This window comes from Lactuca virosa, chromosome 1, assembly GCF_052849685.1.
Source record: "Lactuca virosa cultivar CGN04683 chromosome 1, Lactuca_virosa_CGN04683_v6, whole genome shotgun sequence".
Classification (NCBI taxonomy): Eukaryota; Viridiplantae; Streptophyta; class Magnoliopsida; order Asterales; family Asteraceae; genus Lactuca; species Lactuca virosa.
The window spans coordinates 30,325,817-30,348,375 of record NC_136426.1 but is presented as its reverse complement, the minus strand read 5'-3'; the positions used below and the strand labels follow the sequence as shown (position 1 = coordinate 30,348,375).

The 22,559-nt window shown below is 39.6% G+C and overlaps 1 protein-coding gene across 2 annotated transcripts; it reads right to left on the bottom strand.

Moving 5' to 3' along the window:
• Positions 1-351: 351 nt before the first annotated feature.
• Positions 352-4,544, bottom strand: LOC145161983 (uncharacterized). 2 transcript variants are annotated; one of them, XM_079081382.1, is made up of 14 exons: positions 4,322-4,544; positions 3,606-3,696; positions 3,364-3,448; positions 3,002-3,086; positions 2,823-2,892; positions 2,541-2,610; positions 2,355-2,403; positions 2,024-2,270; positions 1,557-1,762; positions 1,393-1,467; positions 1,055-1,124; positions 889-969; positions 730-809; positions 352-630 (listed from the first exon to the last, which is right to left on the bottom strand). In XM_079081382.1, exons 1-14 carry the CDS (start codon positions 4,435-4,437, stop codon positions 552-554), a joined length of 1,404 nt encoding a protein of 467 aa, XP_078937508.1. In that variant the 5' UTR covers positions 4,438-4,544; the 3' UTR covers positions 352-551. The 2 variants fall into 2 exon arrangements, with proteins under 2 accessions (XP_078937508.1, XP_078937516.1); XM_079081390.1 differs by having other exon boundaries at positions 2,355-2,400.
• Positions 4,545-22,559: the final 18,015 nt, after the last annotated feature.

The following is a 22,559-nucleotide window of genomic DNA, read 5'->3' as shown; positions in this document are numbered from 1 at the left end:
TATATGAAGGAGATATAAGCCATATGTTTGATGGTGGACTCATGTTTTACACGAAGGAGATATTAGTCAAACGGGATACGTTTTTTTTGACAGAAGCCTTTGAAAATAGCTTCAGTTGCCCACAATCCAAAACACTGTTATTCGTAGAATTATTATAATTCATCAATAACCACCAGGTCATTTACCAAAAAGTTACATTTATCCTTATAACCAAATCACCAAGTCTCTACAAAACAGCTAATTACCAAATTATCCTCAAGTCTAGCAAAATTAAACAAACCACCCTCCAACCCCAAGAAACTAAACCTAGAATGAATTTACAAGGCAAAAAGCCAAAAATACAGAAGAATCTTGTAAACACAAATCAAAATCAGTATCATATACACTGTTATAATAACTTTATACAACTATTTGTATTTTTTTTACATTTACATTTTGCCAACCAAAATAATGCAAAATGTACTATAATGTTACAAGGAACTTGCAAAAAAAAAAAAAAAAATTGCATCCCCACTCGAGTTTCTTCTTTGCAACTTCACAACTACTAAAAGCTATACATCACATACAGGTAATCGCTCCTCAATATTAACACGACAAATAGGACACTTTTTACACTTTTCAGAGCACACACTGCACACACAAAAGTCAAAAGAAATCAAAACACATAACATAACATAACAGGTTGTATGTACAAAAAGACAAAAATGCCCTCATCCTCACTAGGGGTACCTGCAAAGAACCCAATGGCGACAAGGGAGGAGTACTATGCTTATCTCTCTTTCAAAGCAAACCCTACACAGAATTTTTTCCTGCCACAATGTGTTCAAATTAATCATATCATAAATTACTTAAAAGAAAAAAAAGGAGATAAAGATTTATAATTTATACATTTTGAAGTGTTTCATATTCCTGCTGGCTGATTTTCTTGATTTCAGTTTGCTCACCAAGAGCAGCCTGAAGTCTCCAAACCTAAAAAAAGATTAAATTTTTTAACCATGAATTACAATATTCATGTGTATAAATTATAAACTAAAGATTAATGTTTGGTGCTTACCTCCTCAGCAAGATCCTTCTTGGGCATTTTCTTTACTACTTCAGGTGGATATCCACAAAAAGTATTATAACTTCACAGATAACAAAACAAAAACATTAAATAAATCCAAAAATAATATATATTAGTTTTGTGATAAGGGTATAAAATAGCAACATATTTTCTGATTTGTCCCACATAAATAAAAAAGTATACCTAATGACACTTTTTTTTGAAAGTACACAGTACGCTGACCATGTATGTACTAAAAAAAGTAAAAGTAATCAATAAAGTAATACTTATTTCACATAATCATTAAATTTTTAAGTAAAAAAAAAAAAAAAAAAAAGAACAGGACTTACCCCGATGCTCCATCGTGGTAAAGTCGTGCCTGTTCTTCTTGACTTTCTTTATCAATAGACCACCAACCAAGCAACCTAAGCATTAAAAAAACATGGTGAATAATTTAAGGTTTTGGTTTTTGGACATTTTTCATTAAATCTTTTTATGTTCACTTGGTTTTTACCTAGAACCATGGTACAAATACCCAAAGCAGTCACGTGCTCTTGCAGAAAAAATAAAATATCTTCCTGTACTGGACCCCGCACGTAGTAAAATGACAATTTTCTCCACCAATCTTGATGCTGAAAAAAGAACTCCTGCTCCTTGAAGTACAAGTAAAGGAGAGAAGACTACCCAAAGAGGGATAAAACTAGCAGCAAAAGGTTTTCTCTGAAACTCAAAGGGACCAATATGTAAATTCAAATTACTTTTAAAAAGTTAAACATTACTTGCTTTTTACTGTATTTGACATGCATTAGACTGGGACTGATGTCAACACTCAACAGAACAAAAGTTACAATCTTTTGGGAAAAAGACGTAAATGCCCTTTCAAGCTTATCATTGAAAAATGCCCTAGAAAGGTTGTTCGGTTGTGTTGTGTGTAAAAAATGAAGCCTAAAAAGAGGTAGAAGATGACAGAATTTAATATACCTCCAAGTGCATACAAAGCAGGATTTGAAAGACAATGATGGGTATTTTGGTAATATGACCACCTATGTCTTGAAGACCACACATTCTATCTTCAGAAATACCATCTGAGGAGACCAGTAAGCCATTATTCCAGTTCAGATATCTGACAGATGTCGATGGATAACTGGCTTCAGGTGTTTGGGAATCTCTGTGAATCGCAGGATTAGACCACTTTGTGCAAACAAGAAATGCAAAGCACTCTGCAATTCTGTATACCACAAACTGCAAAAAGTTAGAAATTAAAAAATTAAAAAAAAAAATGGAATTTTTGTGTACATGAAGGGGAAAATACCCAAAATTTATGAACAAGTCCCACCAACCTAAAGCGCCTATATCACCTGCTAAATTGAAGTAATTAGAAACAGATATGATGTCAAGATTGTTAAAGAGGGAATCATTTTCTTTTTTTTAACATCAATGATAAAACAAATTATATATTTATATTAGATAAAAGATAGTAATTTGAGTGGAATATTACCAGATAGCTTCAGAAGGGTGAATAAGGTAGCAGCTATGAAGAAGATCATGGAGATAGAAACCCAAAAATGCTGAAAAAAAATAAAAATCGAATGGGGGTTTAGTAGTAGTTTTGTAATCAATTTAAGCAAGATTCATGTAGAATTTCATCATAACAACAATGTATAGTTGATGTTTTCTTGTTGCTTAGATTATTATTTTGATAATATTGTTTTAAACAGGACAAAAGATTGAATGGACATTTGACAATTATTTTTGTAATTATCATAGAAAATAAACTTACAGGAAGTGTCTCCCATATTGCATCATCACTCAAATTTTCCTCATCACCTGGTAGTAAAGCTTTGCACATTCTGTACATAAAAGATTTTGGGAGTTAAATATAAGATTAGTCTAAAAGGACATGGAAATGACATCAAGAATTGTAGATAATCACCAACAAAATCCAAAAAAGAAAAGCACCTGATATTATCAATAAGAATTGCTATTTCAAATGCCAACAAGGGAAGAAAGACCATCTTCAAGTTAACAGCAGGAACTTTCATAACTACAAAAAAAAAAAAAAAAAAAAAATCAACAACCTCTAAGAACCTTAAACAACATATAAATATAATATAAACAAAGGATGAAAGACACCATTTGTTTATCAGATTTGCTTACAGCAACTACAATGATAATATGATACTACTAAACAAACTCCAAACCTTTTTTCAATAACAATGAGAGTTTCATTAGATGACAATTTAGATATCAGATAATGTAAGCAAAAGATTGATTCACAAAGCTCAAAAGCATATGAAAATGAAGTAAATAGGTTTCAGTACCATAGACACTCTCCAGAAAGACACAAAGAAGAAGTTCAAATGCAACAAGCAAAGGCATGCCAACAATTGCATGACATGGTGCCCACTGCATAAACAGAGAGTAGGATTGCATAATGCATATTGTAAAACTGGTCTATATTCTAATATATTATACACCAAACAAGTCTATTAATTATATTATAATCCTCTATAAATTTAAAAAAAATAGAACAAAAAGTAGAAAAGCAGATCATAATTCATACATGATGATCATGGGGAGCTGAAGGTGCAGGTAAAGAGAATCTTCCTCTGGCAACAACTACATGAAATATGAAAAGTGGGAAAAAGACAACCCTGCATAATAAAGAAAAACGTGTTGTAAAATAAATGGTAACATCACATGTGGCATGTTAACATAGCCCTGTTTGAAAAAGTCCCCATTATATGACAAGAATCAAACACTTTTGTTGATTATATCGACTACTTTCAATTGATGTAGACTTGATAAAAGATTGGAAAGACCATCTATTCAAGAATCAGTTCCCTGTTTCAAACTTTATAAACCATTGGAAAGAAGATACTCCTTCCGTTCCACAAAAAGGGCCATACTTCTGTTTTATGTCAAATCTAGAACTTTACAAATGCAAAATCAAAAAGAATTTGTAGTAGAGTTAACACCATGTTTATTCTATTTGCAATTATTACTACAATGGTGATATTGTCACAAAATTATCTCTCAGAATTTATACTACATGTCAATTTCGAAATCTTAAAGTAACTTGTAAGACATCGAAAGTCAAAGTATAGCTTCGTTTCCCCCCCTCAAAAGATGGTGTAACTTGACACCCCCAAAAAAATATGTTTTGACTTCATAAAATAAAAATCATGAACAGAAAACCTATAAACATGCAGTAGGACTGTATCCATATAATAATTTTTGAAGTAATCGAAATTAAAGCAAAGGAAAAGTAAAACTGACCACCAAGAGGAGAAGATAAGGTGATCCAATTTGAGAACGAGCAAGAGGGTAAAGCAGAAGAGTAAAGTATGAGCAGAGAAAGCCTGTAGGGACTTTGCTACTCTTCGCCAGCTCATTTTTCTTCTTACAAGCCTGCAAACTCTAGAATTAATGCTTTTTCTCCCGGATAATGGATAAAGATGATGATTGAGATGCTGGAACCCTAGAAATTTCTTGTTTTAAGGACTTTGTGACTTTAAGTTAGGTTTAATGAAGAAAGAAAAATGGATTTTATTATTATTATTATTATTATTATTATTATTTTATTTATTTATATTTTTAAATCTCAAATTGATGCCGCTAAATTTGGAGAGAAAAACAAATGTTACTTAATTTAGTTAAAAATTAGACAAAATTGCAAGAATGGTCCCTGTGGTATGTCAAAACTAGCAACTTTGGTCCAAAATGGGTTTGGCTCGTAAGGATGGTCCAATAGTTTCGTTTTGTTGCGAGTTTAGTCCAATTTCCTATGAACTTTTTTATAATGACGGATTTGCCCTTATTATTTTATTTTCCATTTTTTTTATTACAATAATTAAAACAATTAAAAATAAAACAAAAATAAATTAAAAATAAAACAAAAATAAAATACCTCTCTCTCTCTCTCTCTCTCCTCCCTATTCCCCCACATTTTTTTTTCTTTTTACCCAAGAACAGTTCATCTTCTTCATCTCTTCCTTCTTAATCAAGATGGGTTTGTGCATACCAGATTCAGGTGTTCCTGGATCTAATCTCCATGATTCCATCATCGCCTCTCAAAAACCCATAAAGCAATGATGAAAACCCAGGAAATTGACTTCATGGATGTTTCGGAAAATTTCTGAAAATTAACGAGGGGTGAGTTTCTGAAAATCGACTCCATGGATGTTTCCAAGGTGGGGTTTTTTGGATATCTAATCGATGTTACCGCCGCTCATGGACATCGTCAATGTATCTCCGTCCGATGGCCTTCATTAGCTGCCTAGCATCCCCGTGAAGATCTGAAAGAGCATCGTCACAGTTGTCCTTTCCGATTATCCCTCTCACCGTCAATCTGAAACCTGTAACATCCCATTTTACGACCCAAAAATTTTTGTTCTATTATTACCAAAAATCACATCATCAAATGACATACGTACTAAGAACCATAGAATGAGTAACTCAAAAGTCAAGTAACTGTGTAAAAACAAATACTGTATCAATCATATCAAAATATCCGAACAAAACTCCCAGGATAAAACTGAAGCCGTGGTATGTGCGATGCCATCAACCCGAGCTCTTCCCCTTACCAGCGGAAGTACCTGAAACCAAAAACTGAAACTGTAAGCACAAAGCTTAGTGAGCTCCCCCAAACTACACATACCATACAATAACATATAAAACAACTACTGGGCCTTGCCCACTGCATCGGACCGAAGTCCGGAAACTGCATCGGACCGAAGTCCGGGACTAACCAGGGCCTTGCCCTCTGCATCGGACCGAAGTCCGGAAACTGCATCGGACCAAAGTCCGGAAACTGCATCGGACCGAAGTGCGGAACTAACCAGGGCCTTGCCCTCTGCATCGGACGAAGTCCGGAAACTGCATCGGACCGAAGTCCGGAACTAACCAGGGCCTTGCCCTCTGCATCGGACCGAAGTCCGGAACTGACTGAACATAGCATATCATAATCATAATTACTAGCATAAACACATATACTGCATACTACATCAGACCGAAGTCCGGAACACATAACACAAAGACATGCTTGAATCACAAAGACATCAAGCACACCGAACTACTGCATCGGACCGAAGTCCGGAACTACTGCTAACTAAACGCGCCGACATTGTGGCCGTAGACCCGTTCCTACTGGAAAGAAACTCACCTCGTAACGCTGGCTGCTGAGGTGCTAAATCTGAAGCTGGCTGACTGATGCTCCGGAACTCCCCGGCTACACATCCCAAAAACACTAGATCAGATACTGATAACTTCCCTCAGGGTAAAATGACTATTTTACCCCTGGTCAAAGTCAACTCTCAGTTGACCTGACCCGCCGATTTGGGCCGCCAACTCGTCGAGTCCCTGTTCTCATATCTAATTCTCTGCCCGCTACTACTCGTCGAGTTTAGCATAGGATCGACGAGTTCCACTTCGATGCTAATAACCAGTTCATCTTCAACTGACTCGCCGAGTTGTATGAACAACTCGTCGAGTCTGTTCTTAAGGCAAGAAGATTGCCTTGGACTCGCCGAGTCAGGGCGCAGACTCGCCGAGTCCCTCCATTACTAGATCTACGTCTCAACTCACTGAGTCCAATTCCCACTCACTGATTCCACTCGCAAACTCTCAAAAGGGAAATATCGGGGACTCGCGACTCGACTCGCCGAGTCAGAAGAGCGACTCGCAGAGTCCTTAGCATGCCATTACTATTCAGTCGATTCTGCTCGAATCCAGAGCATTCCATTCATAGATCTGGACTCCTAGGGCTGGTCTTACACGTAAAGTTTCCAACTTTACGTGCAAATATGCTAATACGAAGCTTATAAGCCCAAAATAAGCTAAAGGAAGAGATCTAAGCTTGGAATGGAAACTTGGCTCAATAAAGGTGGCAACCTTGAGCTTAAGAGGCTCTGGAAAGCTTAGATCTGAAGTCCATTCGTCATCTCAACTCTTAATTCGACCCTAAAGTCTAGAAAGGGCTCAAAATAACAATAACATGCTTTTTAAGAGATATAATAGATAATAAACAAAGATTCCAGCTTGATACCTCCAAGAAGACTGAAATGCAGCAAGAAATCCGGATCTACTTGCTCCCTCTTGAATACTTCTCTTCTCTCTTCTTCCCAAAATCCCCAAGATGCACTAAAACCTTCACAAGTGAGAAAATGCTCCAAAAATGCTAAAGGACGGCTAGGGTTTCGTATGGGACTCTTTGTGGGTGAGGGAGGCTGGTCTTGGGGCACATAAGGTGTTTAAATAGGGTGAAACCCCCTGAAATTAGGGTTTCATCCAGACTGGTGGACTCGCCGAGTCCGAGAGTATGGACTCGTCGAGTCGCCAACTTAAATCGCGGGCAAAACCCGTCTCTACTCGACGAGTCGGGCTACTGACTCGTCGAGTACCCCTTAAGAAATGAAAATTACTTTAATTAAATCACATACCAGAAATGGGGCGTTACAACTCTCCCCCACTTATCTTAGACTTCGTCCTCGAAGTCTGCTGCTGCTGAATCTAAAAATATCTCAGGGTAATGCTCCCTCATTTCCTCCTCGGCCTCCCACGTTCACTCTGAACCCTTCCGGTGCTGCCACTGCACCTTTACTAACTGAACCACCTTGTTTCTCAAGGTCTTCGTCTTCCGATCTATGATCGCAACTGGCCTCTCGATATAATTCAGGCTGCTATCAACCTGAATATCCTCCAAGGGTACCACTGCTGACTCGTCCGCCAAACACTTCCTCAACTGAGAAACATGGAAAATGTTGTGGATCTGGCTAAGCTCTGGTGGAAGATCCAACCGATAAGCAACCCGACCCACCCGGGCCAAAACCCTAAACGAACCAATGAACCTGGGGCCCAACGTGCCCCTCTTTCGGAACCTGATAACACCCTTCCAGGGTGATACCTTCAGAACAACCATATCGCCCACCTGAGACTCCAAATCCGAACGCCTCCTGTCGGCGTAACTCTTCTGCCGACTCTGCGCAGTCTGCAGTCTGCTACGGACCTGCTGGATCAACTCTGTGGTCTTGAGCACCACCTCTGTACTCCCCATAACTCGCTGACCGACCTCACCCCAACAGATTGGGGTCCTGCACTTCCTCCCGTAGAGCATCTCGAAGGGAGGTCGGTCTATACTGGAATGATAGCTGTTGTTATACGAAAATTCCGCTAACGGAAGATACGTATCCCAACTGCCACCGAAATCTAGTACACATGCCCCAAGCATGTCCTCGAGAGTCTGAATCGTTCTCTCGCTCTGTCCATCCGTCTGAGGGTGGAAAGCGGTGCTGAAATGGAGACGAGTACCCATCTCGTCATGAAACCGCTTCCAAAATCGGGAAGTAAACCGGGCATCTCGGTCTGACACCACCGAGACAGGCACTCCATGCCGTGCCACTACCTCACGCACATAAATATCAGCTAGCTTCTCGGCCGATATACTCTCCTGAATCGGTATGAAATGCGCGCTCTTGGTCAGCCGATCCACTATGACCCAAATCGAATCAACTCCACGTGCGGTCCTGGGAAGCTTAGTGATGAAGTCCATGGTGATATCCTCCCATTTCCACACGTGAATGTCTAACGGCTGCATCTTGCCGTGGGGTCTCTGATGCTCCGCATTAACCTTCCTGCAGGTCAGGCATCTCTCCACGTACCAAGCTACGTCCCGCTTCATGCAGGGCCACCAATAATCGGGTCGAAGATTTCTATACATCTTCGTCGCCCCTGGATGGATGGAGAACCGAGACTTGTGGGCCTCATCCATCAGTACCTGTCGTACTCCTCCCCAGTACGGTACCCAAACTCTCCCATGAAGGGTCAACAATCCTCGACTGTCATAGTCAAAGGAAGCTACTCGGCCCACAATCCTCTCACACTTCTGTCTCTCCTCCTTCAGGCCCTCAACCTGTGCCTCTCTGATCTGCTCCAACAATGGAGTAATCACAGTCATCCTCAAACAAACATCCCTGATCGGGGCTGCTACCGCCTTGCGGCTCAGGGCGTCGGCCACTACGTTGGCCTTACCTGGATGATAAAGGATCTCACAATCATAGTCCTTTACCACATCTAACCATCGATGCTGCCTCATGTTTAGATTCGGCTGGTCCATGAGGTACCTCAGACTCTTGTGATCCGTGTAAATGGTACAGCGGACCCCATAGAGGTAGTGTCTCCAAATCTTGAGGGCGAACACCACCGCCCCCAGCTCTAAATCGTGTGTCGGATAGTTAGCCTCGTGAGGCTTCAACTGTCTAGAGGCATAAGCTATTACATGCCCTTGCTGCATCAACACTGCTCCCATCCCTGTGATCGAAGCATCACAATAGACTACAAAGTCATCCACTCCCTCTGGCAGGGTAAGAATCGGCGCCTCACACAAACGTTGTCTGAGGGTCTCAAATGCTGCCTGTTGCTCAGGCCCCCAGCGAAACACCATCGACTTCCTAGTCAGTCGAGTGAGCGGAACTGCTATCTTGGAGAAATCCTGGATGAATCTCCTATAATACCCTGCCAATCCTAGGAAGCTCCGAATCTCAGATGGAGACATCGGGACCTCCCACTGCATCACAGCCTCTATCTTGGCCGGATCTACTAGTATACCCTTCTGGTTGATGAGGTGACCAAGGAACTGCACCTCGCCCAACCAGAACTTGCACTTAGAGAACTTCGCGAACAGTCTCTCCCTCCTCAGTGTCTCTAGCACCTCTCTCAGGTGCTCCTCATGCTGCTCCAGAGTCTTGTAATAAACCAAGATGTCATCAATGAACACTATCACTGACCGATCCAGCATTGGTCTGCATACGCGGTTCATGAGGTCCATGAACGCGGCTGGAGCGTTGGTGAGCCCGAACGGCATCACCACAAACTCATAATAACCATAGCGGGTCCTAAAAGCGGTCTTCTGCACATCCTCATCCCTGACCCGCATCTGGTGATATCCTGACCGTAGATCAATCTTGGAGAACCAAGATGCTCCCTGAAGTTGGTCAAACAAATCATCTATCCTCGGAAGTGGGTAACGGTTCTTCACCGTTACCTTGTTCAGCTCCCGGTAATCTATGCACATACGGTGCGACCCATCCTTCTTCCTTACGAACAGGATCGGGGCTCCCCATGGTGAACTACTCGGCATGATAAAACCCTTCTCTAGCAGCTCCTGCAGCTGCGTAGACAACTCCTGCATTTCTGGAGGAGCCAACCGATATGGTGCCTTGGCTATCGGAGCCGCACCAGGAACCAGGTCAATCCTGAACTCAACCTGTCTCTCAGGAGGTACTCCAGGCAAATCCTCTGGAAATACATCCGGGTAGTCTCGCACTACCGAAACATCGTCGACTGTCGCCTTGCCCTTCTCTCGGGCATCTAAAACATAGGCAATATACCCCGCGCAACCCTGCTGGAAGTAGCGCCTCGCTCTCGCTGCTGAACAGAGAACCGGTCCGCGTTGTGGCCTCTCGCCTTGAATCACTAACTCTCCCCCACTGGGAGTGCGAACCCTCACTAACTGCAGCTCACAATCAATCACTGCCCCATTGGGGCTCAGCCAATCCATACCCACTATAACCTTGTTCCCTCGCAGAGGAATAGGAACCAAGTCTACTGAAAACTGCTCATCGAATAACCGAAGCGAACACCCCTTATGCACTCTCGCGACCCTGACGGTCCTGTCGTCCGCTATTTCCACCTCGAGTGGACAATCCAGCTCCCCTGGAGCTCTGCTAAACCTCTTGCTAAGCACAAGCGAAACAAATGATCGGGTAGCCCCCGAATCAAACAATACTGTAGCTGAAATGCCGTTCACTGGGAACGACCCTATATATACAAACATACAATCATAAGAAACAATTAATATCAATAAAGAGATGAAAGGAAGATACATACCCGTCACCACATCAGGAGTCGCTCGCGCCTCCTCTGCTGTCATCTGAAAAGCTCTACTCTTCGCCACTGGCGCCTCACTCCGGCCCTGACGGCCGTCTGTAATCCTCAATGTTGCAGGGGCAGGTGCTGACACCTTCCCTGCCGCTGCCAAGCTCGGACACTGGGACTTTTTATGTCCCCTCTGATTGCAATGGAAGCAAATCAGATCAGATGTTGTGGTGGTGGTGGTAGTTGTACAATCCTTGCTCATATGTCCAGTCCGACACCACTTATAACAACCGGCACTACCTGCCTTGCACGCCCCATCGTGCAATCTACCACACTTGCCACACCGACTGTGGCTCTGTTGTCCTCTAGATCTGTGATCTGATACCTTGGGCTTTTTGCCCGAACTCCCTGTACCTGAAGCCACCTCTGGCTTCCTCTTCCTCTCCATCTCCAGGTCTATCTCCCTCTCTCGAGCCCTCGCAATCATATCATCCAGCGTTTTACAGCTGGACCAGCTCACAAACTGGCAGATATCACTCCGCAACATCTCATGATAACGGGCCTTCTTCATTTCCTCATCAGCTGCATATTGAGGAACAAGAAGAGCCCTCTCCCTGAACTTGGCGGTAATCTTCGCCACTGTCTCTGTAGTCTGGGTGAGATCCTGAAACTCCCTGGCTAACTGCTGCACCTCGATAACCGGTGCAAACTCGGCTCTGAACCTGGTAGTAAAATCAGCCCAAGTCATCGCATCAAGCGCTATGTCATCCCCGATGACATGCCCGATCTCCTCCCACCAATTTCGTGCCCTGTCCTTCAGAAGACAGGATGCTAGTCTGACCTTGTCCCCCTCGGGACATCTGCTGGTGCGGAACGCATTGGCGACGTCCGCCAACCACCTGGTACTCGCAATGGGATCCCGTGCCGCATGGTAGTCTGGAGCTCCACAAGCCCGGAACTCCCTGAAGGTGAGTGTGCATGACCCCATCATGGTCGCCACCTCAGCACGGAACGTGCTCAACCTCTCGTCCATCAGCTCCAAAATACCCTCCTTGATCGAACCAAAGATCACAGGAGTCTGCTCGAGTATGATGCGAGTAATCTCTGAAGAGAGAAACTCCCTAGTCTGCTCATCTAGATGCTCAGCCCCCGAGCCTGATCCTGATCCCTCGCTGGCTCCTGAACTGGCGACTGCTGGCCTAGGGAGTAAAACCACCATTCTGAAAACACATCATGACAAACGTCAGAAACACTGATATATATCGAGGGATCGCTACTACTACAAGTTTCCTGGTCTCATCTCAGCCTTCCTCGATTCAAGTACGGATCCTCTGCTTTCAGTAGTACGGGCCCATACTACCTTCCACATCTATCCGTACTTTCCTCAAGCACTGCCTCGACTCCACCAAGTCACTTCTACTGCTACTGATCTCTGCTACTCTCATCCTAGGCTTTCCCTAGGGAAATCTCTGACTCCACCCAATCCAGTCCTCAACTGCTGAAGGCCTCCTTGTAATGCCAGTTAGCCATTACCTGAATACCATCACATGTGACGAGGCTCAGATAATCCTTCGAGTATAAGACTCGTCCCTACAACGGTTAGACTCAAACAAGAGCTGCGCAATAGGGCAAAATCCAGCACTCTGAGATTATTCAACCCTGATTACATGTGACGTGACGTATTCACCTAATGGCTAACTCCCATCACTCCGAGTCCTGCAAAGCACGAAGCAAGCAGCATTCGGACACAAGAAACTACTCAAGCAAATCTATCCTCATAACGAGAAACTGTACTAGCATACAATGCTAAGCTCATACTATCAGGCATAACCTAAACAGGCTATCCTACTGCTGTCTACTCAATGCTAGCATGCAATTCTCAATAAGCTGAAACACATATAACAGGCACATAAGGCATCCTCCTAGATCCTTAGTCCTATTCTAGCATGTTGTTTTACTGAAACTGGAAATGATAATTATAACATAAACTTGTATGGGTAATTTGGGAGTACTTACTTGAGCTCGGCTGATCGCATGCACCACACCATTTTCCTTTTCTCAAAACTCTTTTCTTTTAAGTTTCTTTTTCAAAAATTCTTTCGAAAACATTTTTCTTTTGAAAATCTTTTACCATTTCCTTAGTTTGAGTCCAGTCATACCCAAAAGTGTGTCTGAATCCTCAAACCAAGGCTCTGATACCAACTTGTAACATCCCATTTTACGACCCAAAATTTTTTGTTCTATTATTACCAAAAATCACATCATCAAATGACATACGTACTAAGAACCATAGAATGAGTAACTCAAAAGTCAAGTAACTGTGTAAAAACAAATACTGTATCAATCATATCAAAATATCCGAATAAAACTCCCAGGATAAAACTGAAGCTGTGGTATGTGCGATGCCATCAACCCGAGCTCTTCCCCTTACCAGCGGAAGTACCTGAAACCAAAAACTGAAACTGTAAGCACAAAGCTTAGTAAGCTCCCCGAAACTACACATACCATACAATAACATATAAAACAACTACTGGGCCTTGCCCACTGCATCGGACCGAAGTCCGGAAACTGCATCGGACCGAAGTCCGGGACTAACCAGGGCCTTGCCCTCTGCATCAGACCGAAGTCCGGAAACTGCATCGGACCAAAGTCTGGAAACTGCATCGGACCGAAGTGCGGAACTAACCAGGGCCTTGCCCTCTGCATCGGACGAAGTCCGGAAACTGCATCGGACCGAAGTCCGAAACTAACTGAACATAGCATATCATAATCATAATTACTAGCATAAACACATATACTGCATACTGCATCAGACCGAAGTCCGGAACACATAACACAAAGACATGCTTGAATCACAAAGACATCAAGCACACCGAACTACTGCATCGGACCGAAGTCCGGAACTACTGCTAACTAAACGCGCCGACATTGTGGCCGTAGACTCGTTCCTACTGGAAAGAAACTCACCTCGTAACGCTGGCTGCTGAGGTGCTAAATTTGAAGCTGGCTGACGGATGCTCCAGAACTCCCCGGCTACACATCCCAAAAACACTAGATCAGATACTGATAACTTCCCTCAGGGTAAAATGACTATTTTACCCCTGGTCAAAGTCAACCTTCTGGCCAAAGTCAACTCTCAGTTGACCTGACTCGCCGATTTGGGCCGCCAACTCGTCGAGTCCCTATTCTCATATCTAATTCTCTGCCCGCTACTACTCGTCGAGTTTAGCATAGGCTCGACGAGTTCCACTTCGATGCTAATAACCAGTCCATCTTCAACTGACTCGCCGAGTTGTATGAACAACTCGTCGAGTCTGTTCTTAAGGCAAGAAGATTGCCTTGGACTCGCCGAGTCAGGGCGCAGACTCGCCGAGTCCCTCCATTACTAGATCTACGTCTCAACTCACTGAGTCCAATTCCCACTCACTGATTCCACTCGCAAACTCTCAAAGGGGAAATATCGGGGACTCGCGACTCGACTCGCCGAGTCAGAAGAGCGACTCGCAGAGTCCTTAGCATGCCATTACTATTCAGTCGATTCTGCTCGAATCCAGAGCATTCCATTCATAGATCTGGACTCCTAGGGCTGGTCTTACACGTAAAGTTTCCAACTTTACGTGCAAATATGCTAATACGAAGCTTATAAGCCCAAAATAAGCTAAAGGAAGAGATCTAAGCTTGGAATGGAAACTTGGCTCAATAAAGGTGGCAACCTTGAGCTTAAGAGGCTCTGGAAAGCTTAGATCTGAAGTCCATTCGTCATCTCAACTCTTAATTCGACCCTAAAGTCTAGAAAGGGCTCAAAATAACAATAACATGCTTTCTAAGAGATATAATAGATAATAAACAAAGATTCCAGCTTGATACCTCCAAGAAGACTGAAATGCAGCAAGAAATCCGGATCTACTTGCTCCCTCTTGAATACTTCTCTTCTCTCTTCTTCCTAAAATCCCCAAGATGCACTAAAACCTTCACAAGTGAGAAAATGCTCCAAAAATGCTAAAGGACATCTAGGGTTTCGTATGAGACTCTTTGTGGGTGAGGGAGGCTGGTCTTGGGGCACATAAGGTGTTTAAATAGGGTGAAAACCCCTGAAATTAGGGTTTCATCCAGACTGGTGGACTCGCCGAGTCCGAGAGCATGAACTCGTCGAGTCGCCAACTTAAATCGCGTGCAAAACCCGTCTCTACTCGATGAGTCGGGCTACTGACTCGTCGAGTACCCCTTAAGAAATGAAAATTACTTTAACTAAATCACATAACAGAAATGGGGCGTTACAAAACCCTTATCGGTGAGAGTGGAGGATGAGAAAGCACTGGTCGTGTTGGCCATCACCGCAAGGTGCGGAAACGAGGTGTTGACAGTGACGGTGGAGAAAATTCCTCCGCCACACAAATCCAGGATTGTTGAAGTAGCAGTTTCTTGAAGTGGATAGTAATATTAGGAATGTTTATTTGGTTGGGTTTAGGGTTTAGTTCCTATATTCATCGAAGCTTTTAAGAACCTCCAAATCTAAAAAAACTGAAAACCTAGAAAATCAAAATCGAAACAGTAAAGCACCTGAGGGCAAATCACATTCATGGGTGGGTATCCTTTGCAGGTCGTCAACAAAAATAGAGGTTAAACCTTTATCTTTGCTCTTATGAGTAAGTTTGCAGAAAATCTATGTTTCATTCTTCAAATATGAAGAATTATATATTTAAATCTGAATCTCTTTCAAAACATCTTCGTAATCCTACCCTTGTCCTAATTTGCTTCCGATTGTGTTCACTGTTGAAGGATGGAGGTTTTTTTCTCGAGTAACCGGTTGAGTTGTGGGTCGATAATGGTGGTGGGATTGATTTCTTCACCAAAACATGAACACGGCAAGAAAGAAGTGTTTGAGGCTTGAAAGAGAAAGAGATTTTATTTTTGTTTTATTTTTAATTGTTTTTTTAATTGTTGTAATAAAAGAAAAATGCAAAAAATAAAATAATAAGCGGCAAATCCGTCATTATAAAAAAGTTCATTGGAAATTGGACTAAACTCGCAACAAAACGAAACTATTGGACCATCCTTGCAAGCCAAACCCATTTTGGACCAAAGTTGCTAGTTTTGACATACCACAGGGACCATTCTTACAATTTTGTCTAAAAATTAAGAATTTGAATTAAACTAGGAAAAGGCGTTGCACGGGTGAAAGTTTAGTGACAAAAATATAAAGAAATAAAAATAAAGTGTCAAAATTATAAAGATGAAAAGTTTGTTGAAACTTTAGTGGCAAAATTAGTAAAAATAAAGTACCAAAACTATAAAGAGGAAAAGTTTGTTGAAACTTTAGTGGCAAAATTATAAAAAAAGTAAAAAGAAAGTGGTAAAATTATAAAAGAATAAAGAAAACTTTAGTGGCAAAATTATAAAAAAGTAAAAATAAAATGGTAAAATTATAAAAGAATAAAGAAAAAGGGTTTTAAAGAAGTAAAAGTGAAAGTTTAGTGGCAAAAATATGAAGAAGTAAAAATAAAGTGGCAAAATTATAAAAAGAAAAAGTTTGTTGAAACTTTAATGACAAATTTAAGAAAAAGTAAAAATATAATGTTCTTGCGCTTTAATATATATATATATATATATATATATATATATATATATATATATATATATATATATATATAATAGCCATCTTTGCACGGTTATAGTCAAAATCCTTGCACAAGCATAAAAACAATATTGGTTATTTTCGTTTTTTTTGGGTATATTAGTAAGGATCGAGAAAACAAGGGCCCATAATTTTTCCATATAAAAATTCACAATCATATATTAACTTCATTAATAATAATAATAATAAATTAAATTTTCTTGGACCGTCTCATTTTCATTTTCTATTTTCATAGTCAAACAAAAACAAGACGTAAAAATAAAGTATGTGGATGAGCAAAGGAACCGACCCAGCTGGAACCGGCTCGAACCGGACCCGGCCCTGGAATCGAAGTCGGCCGAAATTAAGAACCGAACCGGACCGCCGGTTCCACCGGTTCTCGGTTCCTACCGGTTATTGTAGTGTCTTTAATATTGGAACCGGTCCTCGAGAAATAGCAACATACGGTTTCGGTTTTTACCGGCTCTACCGGTTTTTGCTGGTTCTACCGGTTCCAAAAATCCATAAAAATATCGTCTCAGTCCCAGCCCGATCGGTTCTATCCGGTTCTGATACAGGTTCCGGCCGGTTCCCCGATCCAAATGCTCATCCCTAATAAAGTAGGATTGCAATGAACCGAGAGAAGTAGGGTTGACAAAAACATACTAACAGAAAATTAAATAATATGTGACAATCGAACCAACAAGTTTAATAATTAATATGTTTGATTGGTAGTATTGATATAAAATGTTAAATATCATTATAGCATTGTACCGACCAATATATATATATGTATATATATATACATATATATATATATATATATATATATATATATATATATATATGAATAGGAATAGGAATATGTTCAGTGGAAAATAAAAACTTAGGGCATCAAGTAAGGACCAATGAGGAATTGACACATGTATACTAATTAATTGAATTATAAAAAATGCATTAAAAGGGTATTAAAGTAAATTGATGATTAGAGGCGGTAAACCCTACAAGATTATACCGCACAATTTATGTGTTGATAGTAATTTAGCGGGATCGGTTATGATTTTTTTTAGGGGGGGGGGATCGGTTGTTTCTAATAGGTGTAATAGTCGATTGAAGTAAATTGAGTTTAATAGGCGGCAAACTCCAGAAGATATACCCGCCCAATTTATGACCTAATAGATAATTTAGCGGGATCGGTTATGATTTTTGGGGGGATCGGTTATTTCTTACAGTCGAGGAATTGTAATAGTCGATTGTTTTTTTCTTTGTGTATCTTGTTCATTAACGGTTTTTTAAATCTTGTAAATCTTCTTAGTCAATCGATGGATAGTGGTTGACAGTCTTCGATATCTACTTAGAAGGATGTTATTGTGAAAGTATTAGATGGTATGTCTTTAATAATCGTGTAACGCCTGTGTTTCTAGGCTAGACATTAATGATGATGTAATAGTTTTGGCCAACCTTTGTAACTTGTTTTGAAATAATAAGATGTGTTATTTGAGTATTATGTGTTTTATACTTAATTATTATGACTTAATAAATTAAACATAAAAATAAGCGTCAAAAATAAATGTTAGATAGAGTCGATATCTATGAAGAAAGTTGTAGTGGTTGAAACAAGGATTCCGGAGATATAAAGAATACCGAAATCCGAGTTATAACGAAGAAGTTATGACCTGTCGAAGTTTCGCGACAGAACCGGCACGACGTTGTGTGACGTAAAAAGTGAATTTACGATAAAGTGCTTTTTAGCCTTAGCGATCTAAATGAAAGTCGTAGTATACGTTAAACCGAGAGAGTGCATAAAAAGAATGTCAAAATCTGACTTTGTATGAGGAAGTTATGAATTTTCTAAGATTTGGCTTAGCAGTATGCAGCTCGGAATTCGAAATATAGATCGAGCGATTTTTAGCCAGACGAAAACAGACGTCGGATGAAGAAGTTATGAATTTTTAACGGACTTTTCCTGTCCCGCCCTGTTAAAAATATAACTTTAAAAATAAAGTCAAAATTAGCCGATGGAGTCTAAACGAAAGTTGTAGAGCACGGTCTCACCTACGCGTGGATATAAAGAACGTCGAAAACGGAGCTCGTATATGAAAGTTATGAATTTTTGAAGTTCAAGTCACACATCCCGAAGCTTATCGGAAGGAACGCCCCGCGTTGAGAAAGGGAACGCCCCGCGTTCGCATTGCTCGGCCTCGGATGAACCACGTACCTCCTTCGCATGGCTGACACGTGCTGACCTCGGACAGAGAACCCACGCCCCACTCCTACATGCCGCGTACGAGGGAACACCCTGCGCTCCGGAACGCGCTGCGTCCCTCGCAGGAACGCCCTGCGCACCGAAGGCCAGGCTTCCCCCTATAAATACCATGCGAGACAGCCCGGATTTATGTTACAATTTTCATTTCTTTCACCTTTTACTTCCTTTTAAGCCACACTAAATACCCCTAACCCTAAAATACTATCCTAGCATCATAAGCAAGCCCCGGAGAGCCCGAAGATCCCGAGAAAAGAGTTTTTCGAGACAAAACTCTTCCCGCGTGAAGCCCGGTTTTTGAGAAAACATCCCGGTTTCATCGAAAAAGATTGTTTAAGGGACGAAGTGTTGTCCAACCGCCGTCTTATCAGGTGAGTGTGTAGTCACTTTCATCTTACACATAGATATGAATTATTTTCTATAAAATACATGCTATGTGTAATTATATTATTTGTTTATTTGAGATGGGTGTTGAATAGATGTTTTATACAAGTTTTAAACTGTATATGTATTGTTATCTACAAATATGTTGGGTAAAACATGGGTAGATGAAATAGTTGATGTGTGTTAAAATGATGAGAGACCTCGATGTTGTTGTTGTTGTTATAGTCATCTAGCGGAGTATAGATGACGACCACAGATCTTTCTAGACAGTCCAGTGGAACGCTAGCAGGCTCGCAACCTGTAGGTGTTGGTGAACTATATGTTCGCTGGTGTACTCCATCCCCCTCATGGTTGCCTTATTTGACATAAATTGCTGAGGTATCCCTAAAGCAGTGTTCTCACCCCAATGAAAATCCTTAGGCTAGGTCCCTTATGATAGGTGTTTAGGGACGTAAAGTGAGGATAATGAAAATGGGTAATCAGGGTTATTGTTGTTGATGAAATTAATAATTTATTTTTGGTTGATGAATTTAATAAATTTATTATTATTTGTGGGTTGAAAACCCTATATGCTCACCAGGCTCTCAAGCCTGACCCACTCAGCTTTTATATTATAGGTAGTGGACCCAGAGCATAGTTGGATGATGACGATGGATTTTTGGATTATAGGTCAGTAGATGTAAATATATGTTGTAAGGATTATAATGTACTGTTTATGTTTTTGGTCTGTATCGGAACATGACATCCCGAGGTTTTGATATATAATGAAAATATATATTTATTTAAGAAATGCTTTGATAAATTTTTATCATGTTTTGTTTTGGGGACAAATTCCGCAACATCTTTTAAAAGATTACTCTGATTTTATTTTAAAAGCATAAATTAAATCGGTCTTTTCTGGCTGAGAAATTTGGGGATGTCACAAATTGGTCATCTGATTTCACATGATTAATATATATTTCGTGATTGGTGATGAAATAGATGGATAATTGTTTACTAACATCGATTTTAATTTTTGATAACTGTGGGTGCATTCATAGTTCGTTTAAATAACACGGAATATGTAATTGAAATTGATGAGTATTCTATAGTAAACTCTAATATTTTCATATTTCATTGAATTATTCTTATAAATTGATTGATGTAGGTGAAGATGATCAATGGTGTGATCATAATTACATCATCACACCAAAACCTGCAGAAAAAAGTGAAAAAAATTTTGCAATTGAATTTTCACCTTCAGATAGTTTCTTTAGCCCATGAGTATTAAAGGAAATAGATGAAATCATATACAGCAACACCAAAAAGAAACTCCAATTCATGGATGAAAATTCTACAGGAACAGTAATGCATACTGATATAGATGAAGATGATGTTGGCTTTCTTATATCTGATGTGGAAGATGTTGATTATGACACAAGTTTGAAAAACACATTGGAAATTGATATTTGCAATTCAGTTTCAACTTTTTGTTCTCCGTATATGAATAGCATAGTTTCGATTAACAACAACATTACTGATATGAAAATTGATATTTGCAAGTCGATATTATGTTCAGATAGAAATGTTTGGTAACGTAACTTTTATAATTTCATCATAATTTTTTTGTTACTATATTATTTGATATTATCTTTAATATTTTAATAGTGATAGCATATGAGAGTTAAAAGAAGCACAACTTATGGTTGTTGAAGATGCAAATTGCTTTGCACCAAATAAGTCTATTAGTTGCACTGTTATTGATTGTTGGTCATCTTTCCTTAACATTATTGACACACAATTCAGTTATGGCACCATCCAAAGTATTCTTCAATACAAAAATATTGGTTAGTTAAAATATTATTTTTTATTTAAAATTAATATATACTAACTTTTTCATGTATCTAATCATAATACAGACAAATTATATTCTTGATGAAACCATATCAGATCTATACAGATTTGATAAGTTTAGGTCGATAGTTCAAGAATTCAATTTAAGGTTCTATGAGAAATATCCATTTACTGACATGGATATGGTAAACATCATGTTTTATTATATATAAAGTTAATAATATTTGATACATTTTACCTTTTTATGTTTATATTTGCAGGTATTCTTTCCTATTGTTGATGGGGTAAAATATTATTTAAGATGTTTTGATTTGATAAAACCTGCTTGGATAATCATAGACCACATTTATAATAATGGAGATGTGGAAACAACCTATGGAAATATACCTAGAATCCTGGTAGTGTCTGAAATAATTTAATTTATTATATTTTAATAATAGTAAGTTATTGATTTATATATACTATATAAATAATCTAATAATTTAAAAATTTTCTTTGATGTATTCAGCATTACTTCTTCTGCCTCTACTTATATTCTGTTGGTCATGAAAAAGAAAATGATTTGAAAAATCTAGCACACGTGGTTATTAATTTCAATTGGAAAAAGCATGAGAGAAACTATGATTGTGGTTTATATCTGATGCGTCATATGAAGACATTCATTGCACAGTCAGACTATTGTTGGGATTGCAAGCTTGATCATAATCCAAGTATATTGATAACTTCATTGAAGAATTTGAGGATGAAGTACATGGCGAAGCTTATGTTATCAGAGCACAATATTCATAAGGAGATGATTATTTCTGAAGCAAAATTATTTGAGAAGAAGAATACCTAAAATCCAGCTTGATATGTAAAATAAGTTTATGATGATTGTTTTTTTTATGTTCTTGATTTTATTGTTTTTTTTTTGAAAGAGGATGTTGATTTTATTGTTTGAATTTAGTGATCGATAGTATTTGTCATAAATCTGAATGTTCATGGCTTTTTAAAACATCCATTCGACTCCCCTGCATCTTTTTTGCTTAACTTAAACAACTACATGACCTTAAGCATTTTCTTTTGCCCTTTTCTTCTTTACCGAGCTCATATGTTGGTATCAAGGCTATTTAATTACAGGATCGAAAAGAAATAAAGATATAACAAATTCAAATGAGAATTTTTGGACTCATAGAATGAGAACATATCATTGCATACTTATAGGATTCATGAAATGCAAATTATATGGGCATAGTGACTTTAAAACTACCAAAACTACCCCTAGACAACAGCCGTAAGCCCTAAATCCCTTTCAAAGAAAAAAAAACAAAATTAGTTTGAAGAAGAAAATGAAGATGGGAGGGAAAGGGCAAAATGGTAATTTTACTGATTTTTTTTTGTAATAGTAGATTTCTACACAAGGTGCAGTTTGTGAACTCACCAAATTGGTGTTGTATAAATTTCATGCTCGAAAAATATTGACTTATTTTGGTAATACGTAGATTTTATGGTAAAAAATGATCAACTGACCTATCAATGATCTGAAAATGAGAAGAACAAGGCTCACCAAC

Coding starts and splice junctions, on each gene's coding strand:
- LOC145161983 (XM_079081382.1), bottom strand. CDS start 4,437: ATGAGCTGGCGAAGAGTAGCAAAGTCCCTACAGGCTTTCTCTGCTCAT. Junction 2,893..3,001: donor ATTCTTATTGATAATATCAG/GTGCTTTTCTTT, acceptor TTTTATGTACAG/AATGTGCAAAGCTTTACTAC. Junction 1,468..1,556: donor TATTTGTACCATGGTTCTAG/GTAAAAACCAAG, acceptor TTTAATGCTTAG/GTTGCTTGGTTGGTGGTCTA.